Source organism: Pygocentrus nattereri, chromosome 3 (assembly GCF_015220715.1).
Source record: "Pygocentrus nattereri isolate fPygNat1 chromosome 3, fPygNat1.pri, whole genome shotgun sequence".
Classification (NCBI taxonomy): Eukaryota; Metazoa; Chordata; class Actinopteri; order Characiformes; family Serrasalmidae; genus Pygocentrus; species Pygocentrus nattereri.
In genome coordinates this window covers 49,204,669-49,212,168 of record NC_051213.1, presented here as the reverse complement: position 1 = coordinate 49,212,168, position 7,500 = coordinate 49,204,669, and the positions used below count along the sequence as shown (strand labels likewise).

The 7,500-nt window shown below is 37.2% G+C and overlaps 1 protein-coding gene across 2 annotated transcripts in view; it reads left to right on the top strand.

Moving 5' to 3' along the window:
- Positions 1 to 7,500, top strand: part of itga10 (integrin, alpha 10) — an 81,335-nt gene that overhangs the window by 191 nt on the left and 73,644 nt on the right. The window contains exons 1-2 of one of the 2 annotated variants that reach the window (XM_037536719.1): positions 1 to 68; positions 2,591 to 2,802. The exon at positions 1 to 68 is cut by the window's left edge and continues 191 nt beyond it. In XM_037536719.1, the coding sequence (XP_037392616.1) occupies positions 2,751 to 2,802 (52 nt within the window). In that variant the 5' untranslated portion in view covers positions 1 to 68; positions 2,591 to 2,750. The other variant, XM_037536720.1, reaches the window with a different exon arrangement.

The window sequence follows — 7,500 nt, the reverse complement described above, 5'->3', positions numbered from 1 at the left end:
ACTGCCCACAGCTGGACTCCACTGACACCTTTCAGCAGAGACGTCAGCTGCACACGGAGTAAAACGAGGTAGGGAAAACTTCAGCGCTCAGACGCTGAACTGCTCAGACTCCTCAGCCTCCAGCTCAGCACATCCCCGCGGCGTCAGCGCAAGTCCAGAGCCTAACGTAAACACTTCCCTCCTGACCGTAAGTCTGACCAGCAGACGTGTCCTCCTCCGAGCTGGGGGTGAACAGAAGCTCTTTCCTGTCAGGTAGAGGAAAAAAAACAACTTAATATTTTTCTCCTTCTCTGCTTCAAAATGCTGACCTGGTGTTTTTGAATAATGACTTATTTTCTCAAAATGTTGACTTAATATTTCAGAATAATGACTTTGACTAGAATTCTCAAAATGTTGACTTCATATCTCAAAATAATGGTTATTCTCTCAAATGTTGACTTCATATCTCAAAATAATGACTAGAATTTTCAAAATACTGACTTTATATCTTAAAATCCTGACCTGGCATTTTTCAGCAATGGCTTATTTTCTCAAATATTGACTTAATATTTTAAAATAATGACTTTGACTAGAATTCTCAAAATGTTGACTTCATATCTCAAAATACTCACTGAATACTTCAAAATAATGGCCAGTTTTCTGAAATATTGACTTAACATCTTGACAGAACTACAGGATTAACATACTGTACGACATACATTGAAATATTGGCGTTTTCTTAACAATCCTAACTTACTATCTCAAAAAAAGTTTCTGAAATATTGACTTAATATCTCACAATATTGGCTATTATTGACTATTAACTACAAAATAATGTCTCTTAAAATAAAGACTAGTTTTCTCAAAATGTTCATTTAATCTCTCAAAATACTGACTAAATATTTCAAAATAATGGCTCATTTTCCTACAATATTACCGTAATATCTGGAAATAATTGCAAATTTCACATAAGATATTGAAATAATTACTTATTTTCTCGTAATAGTGACTTAGCATGTCAAAAGTCTCAAAATATTGACTTTTTATCTCTACAAAAATACTAATTTTCTGGAAAATGACTTGGAACAATAATTGGGATTAACTGAGGGTAATCAGCTGTGAAATGTTTAAAGTCATTATAATGAGACGTGTAAGTCTCAAGTCATGTAAGTCAATATTTTTCAAGATTCTTAGTCAGATTTTTTGACATAATGGTCAAAAACTAGTCGTGATCCTGAAGTATGAAGTCATTATTTTTGAATATGAAGAAAATCAGTGGCTACTTTGAGAAACTGGGTATTGTGATGAACTGCTGCCAGAAACCGAGAGTCCATGTGACAGAGAGAGAAATAAGTTGTTAGGCGTCTGTTTAGTGACGCTGTGTTGACTTACTGACCACTTAAACTAGAACTGCAGTAAACTGGTCAGCAGTAATGAAAGCACTGTGAAGCTTAGAGTGAAGGAACCCAGTAAGAGCTGAATGAGCACCTACACTAAAGTCCAGCTGGACCTATTAACACTGTAAGAGGCAATTTCAAGGGGAACTCCATCAATTTTCCAAAATTCAGTCTTTGAGATGTAAACAGAGATTCAGGTGGTTTGGTGTGAAACGGTTCAGACGTCTTTACAGTGGTGGTGATGGGAACCAGGCGTCGCCATGACTACAACACAGATATAGACACTTTATTCACCATCCAGAACCACCAGAGAACTTACACACGTCTTCTGAGCTTATATGGAATGTTGAATGATGTTGAAAACAGTGGAAAATCTGGAATACTGAGTTTTCTTTGGGGACTATTTTGCCGCACAGCGCCCTGCATGTCTCCCTCCACCATGAATAGAGTTGAAGTTCTCCAAACTCTCATAAAACAGCGTCTCAGTCATCAGGCAGTGAATTCAGAACCAGTTCATGTAGGAACTTTCTGTAGGAGCTTTTAGAGGGACGTCTGGTTCCCATCACCACCACTGGGAACGGCTCTGGCTCTGTAAGATTATCTAGAACTGAGCGTTTCACACCAAACTGCTCTGAACGACTCTGTTTATATCTTAACGTTTTAATTGTGAGGAAATAAAAATAAATCAGTTGAGTTCCCCTTCAGCACCGAGGGAGATGATTCATGTGATGGTCAGTGTGTTGATGTGTTATCGTTGTCATGGTAAATTTCGTCTCAGTTCTCAGTTCTGGTGTCACAACTGTGATATTTTTGCCATATTGCAAAGCCTTAAAGGGGAATTCCACTGATTAAACAGAGTAATTTAGAGTGGTTCAGTGTGAAATGCTACAAAATAGTCCCCAAAGAAAACTCATTATTCCAGGTTTTCCACTATTTTCCATCATCAACATTCCATATAAACTCAGGAGACTCATGTAGGTTCTCTGGTGGTTCTGGATGGTAAATAAAGTGTCTATATCTGTGTTGTAGTCATGGCGACGCCTGGTTCCCATCACCATCACTGTAAAGACGTCTGAATCATTTCACACCAAACCCTCTGAATCCCTCTGTTTACGTCGTACAAACTGAATAAGGCAGAAAATTAGAAAAATTGGTGGAATTCCCCTTTAAATCAGCCCACGTCCTGCACATTGATGTTTTATTTCCCTGTGTAGGCGATGTAAACGTGTGGAGTTTGTAGAAACTCTTGGACTGCGGCTCACTATGCAGACATCCTACACCTAACTGACCTGCTGGACACTCATAAAAAGAAAAAGAAGAGAAAGAAGGACAAGAAACGAAAAGCAAGGAAAAAGACTGACACACGGAGAACATATGGAGACTAGAAAGCACATGCTGCTGCTGAAGCTGACACTGCTTCTGAAAGGTGAGTTTAATTCACTGTATTTCATCAAAACGGTACTTTCTACAACACTGTACCATAGGATGACCATGTATGGTTATATATGACAGCTTATGGTATATTCTATGACCATTATAATTGTGGAGTGATTTTAATCCAGTATGAATCTGCAGTGTGTAGTTTTACAGTCTGACTGTAATAATTGTGGAGTGATTTTAATCCAGTATGAATCTGCAGTGTGTAGTTTTACAGTCTGACTGTAATAATTGTGGAGTGATTTTAATCCAGTATGAATCTGCAGTGTGTAGTTTTACAGTCTGACTGTAATAATTGTGGAGTGATTTTAATCCAGTATGAATCTGCAGCATGTAGTTTTACAGTCTGATGGTAATAATTGTGGAGCGATTTTAATCCAGTATGAATCTGCAGTGTGTAGTTTTACAGTCTGACTGTAATAATTGTGGAGTGATTTTAATCCAGTATGAATCTGCAGCGTGTAGTTTTACAGTCTGACTGTAATAATTGTGGAGTGATTTTAATCCAGTATGAATCTGCAGTGTGTGTAGTTTTACAGTCTGACTGTAATAATTGTGGAGTGATTTTAATCCAGTATGAATCTGCAGTGTGTAGTTTTACAGTCTGACTGTAATAATTGTGGAGTGATTTTAATCCAGTATGAATCTGCAGTGTGTGTAGTTTTACAGTCTGACTGTAATAATTGTGGAGTGATTTTAATCCAGTATGAATCTGCAGTGTGTAGTTTTACAGTCTGACTGTAATAATTGTGGAGTGATTTTAATCCAGTATGAATCTGCAGCGTGTAGTTTTACAGTCTGATGGTAATAATTGTGGAGCGATTTTAATCCAGTATGAATCTGCAGTGTGTAGTTTTACAGTCTGACGGTAATAATTGTGGAGCGGTTTTAATCCAGTATGAATCTGCAGCGTGTAGTTTTACAGTCTGATGGTAATAATTGTGGAGCGATTTTAATCCAGTATGAATCTGCAGTGTGTAGTTTTACAGTCTGACTGTAATAATTGTGGAGTGATTTTAATCCAGTATGAATCTGCAGTGTGTAGTTTTACAGTCTGACGGTAATAATTGTGGAGTGATTTTAATCCAGTATGAATCTGCAGTGTGTAGTTTTACAGTCTGACTGTAATAATTGTGGAGTGATTTTAATCCAGTGTGAATCTGCAGTGTGTAGTTTTACAGTCTGACTGTAATAATTGTGGAGTGATTTTAATCCAGTATGAATCTGCAGTGTGTAGTTTTACAGTCTGACTGTAATAATTGTGGAGTGATTTTAATCCAGTATGAATCTGCAGTGTGTAGTTTTACAGTCTGACTGTAATAATTGTGGAGAGATTTTAATCCAGTATGAATCTGCAGCGTGTAGTTTTACAGTCTGACTGTAATAATTGTGGAGTGATTTTAATCCAGTATGAATCTGCAGTGTGTAGTTTTATAGTCTGACTGTAATAATTGTGGAGTGATTTTAATCCAGTATGAATCTGCAGTGTGTAGTTTTACAGTCTGACGGTAATAATTGTGGACTGATTTTAATCCAGTATGAATCTGCAGTGTGTAGTTTTACAGTCTGACGGTAATAATTGTGGAGTGATTTTAATCCAGTATGAATCTGCAGTGTGTGTAGTTTTACAGTCTGACTGTAATAATTGTGGAGTGATTTTAATCCAGTATGAATCTGCAGTGTGTAGTTTTACAGTCTGACTGTAATAATTGTGGAGTGATTTTAATCCAGTATGAATCTGCAGCGTGTAGTTTTACAGTCTGATGGTAATAATTGTGGAGCGATTTTAATCCAGTATGAATCTGCAGTGTGTAGTTTTACAGTCTGACGGTAATAATTGTGGAGCGATTTTAATCCAGTATGAATCTGCAGCGTGTAGTTTTACAGTCTGATGGTAATAATTGTGGAGTGATTTTAATCCAGTATGAATCTGCAGTGTGTAGTTTTACAGTCTGACGGTAATAATTGTGGAGTGATTTTAATCCAGTATGAATCTGCAGTGTGTAGTTTTATGGTCTGACTGTAATAATTGTGGAGCGATTTTAATCCAGTATGAATCTGCAGTGTGTAGTTTTACAGTCTGACTGTAATAATTGTGGAGCGATTTTAATCCAGTATGAATCTGCAGTGTGTAGCTTTACAGTCTGACTGTAATAATTGTGGAGAGATTTTAATCCAGTATGAATCTGCAGTGTGTAGTTTTACAGTCTGACTGTAATAATTGTGGAGTGATTTTAATCCAGTATGAATCTGCAGCGTGTAGTTTTACAGTCTGATGGTAATAATTGTGGAGAGATTTTAATCCAGTATGAATCTGCAGTGTGTAGTTTTACAGTTTGATGGTAATAATTGTGGAGCGATTTTAATCCAGTATGAATCTGCAGTGTGTAGTTTTACAGTCTGACTGTAATAATTGTGGAGTGATTTTAATCCAGTATGAATCTGCAGTGTGTAGTTTTACAGTCTGACGGTAATAATTGTGGACTGATTTTAATCCAGTATGAATCTGCAGTGTGTAGTTTTACAGTCTGACTGTAATAATTGTGGAGTGATTTTAATCCAGTATGAATCTGCAGTGTGTGTAGTTTTACAGTCTGACTGTAATAATTGTGGAGTGATTTTAATCCAGTATGAATCTGCAGTGTGTAGTTTTACAGTCTGACTGTAATAATTGTGGAGTGATTTTAATCCAGTATGAATCTGCAGCGTGTAGTTTTACAGTCTGATGGTAATAATTGTGGAGCGATTTTAATCCAGTATGAATCTGCAGTGTGTAGTTTTACAGTCTGACGGTAATAATTGTGGAGCGGTTTTAATCCAGTATGAATCTGCAGCGTGTAGTTTTACAGTCTGATGGTAATAATTGTGGAGCGATTTTAATCCAGTATGAATCTGCAGTGTGTAGTTTTACAGTCTGACTGTAATAATTGTGGAGTGATTTTAATCCAGTATGAATCTGCAGTGTGTAGTTTTACAGTCTGACTGTAATAATTGTGGAGTGATTTTAATCCAGTATGAATCTGCAGTGTGTAGTTTTACAGTCTGACTGTAATAATTGTGGAGTGATTATAATCCAGTATGAATCTGCAGCGTGTAGTTTTACAGTCTGACTGTAATAATTGTGGAGTGATTATAATCCAGTATGAATCTGCAGTGTGTAGTTTTACAGTTTGATGGTAATAATTGTGGAGCGATTTTAATCCAGTATGAATCTGCAGTGTGTAGTTTTACAGTCTGACTGTAATAATTGTGGAGTGATTTTAATCCAGTATGAATCTGCAGTGTGTAGTTTTACAGTCTGACTGTAATAATTGTGGAGTGATTTTAATCCAGTATGAATCTGCAGTGTGTAGTTTTACAGTCTGACTGTAATGATTGTGGAGAGATTTTAATCCAGTATGAATCTGCAGTGTGTAGTTTTACAGTCTGACTGTAATAATTGTGGAGTGATTTTAATCCAGTATGAATCTGCAGTGTGTAGTTTTACAGTCTGACTGTAATAATTGTGGAGTGATTTTAATCCAGTATGAATCTGCAGTGTGTGTAGTTTTACAGTCTGACTGTAATAATTGTGGAGTGATTTTAATCCAGTATGAATCTGCAGTGTGTGTAGTTTTACAGTCTGACTGTAATAATTGTGGAGTGATTTTAATCCAGTATGAATCTGCAGTGTGTAGTTTTACAGTCTGACTGTAATAATTGTGGAGTGATTTTAATCCAGTATGAATCTGCAGTGTGTAGTTTTACAGTCTGACTGTAATAATTGTGGAGTGATTTTAATCCAGTATGAATCTGCAGCGTGTGTAGCTGTTACAATCTGCCGTGCTGTTATTGTTATTGAATGTTTCCTCCGGTGTGATGCATATCTGAACATCCAGGCTATCGCCATTCATTCTGGAATATCTGTCGGAATTTTAGGGAATTACACAAATATGTTATCCTAAGCCAATCACAACACACACATTACACTACTCCGCCTAACCTGGGCAAAGTAATTAAGCTCCAGCAGATCCTGGAATGCTATTTTCTCTTAAAGGAGTCAGACTTTAAGAGTTTGATGGGCTTCTCTTTATTGAACAAGCAGCTGGGCCTTTTATTTATGGAGTCGGTACCTATACTGCTCCTTTGAGGGCTACACATGGTGGTACATAATAGTGCCAGGGGTCTTCAGCAGCTCATTAAACCACTTTCCCCCATCCTCTAGTCAAGTGGCAAATACCTCACTGCAATTGATTAGTGCTCCAGTGTTGGCTGGGCCAGTTCTCCAGACCCAGATTAAGTTTAAGACTAATTTTCTAATGGTGATTCACCATTGGCACTGCAGTGTAGTCCAAGACTAGGTTTAATTCACATCTGGGACAGCAGCCTGTCTTACTCTGGTGTAGTGGAATATATGTGATTTTTATTTTTTATTTAATTTTAATTAATTTTATAGTATTTGAGCCTGAATATAAACAGTTGGCGCACACTCTTTAAAAAGATGGCTTTTCAAGGGTTCTTTAGTAAAGACAGTGGTTCTATACAGAACCATGAACACTCAAAAGGGTTCTCTGCATGGTGAAATGTGTCACGATTGGCCCCTCCCAGTCATCCATGTGCTTCCTTGTTTTGTTTCTTCCTCCTGCCCCCTTGTTTCTAGATTCCACCCTTGATCGTTTTCTCCTCTGTCTTGTAAACCCTCTTCTTA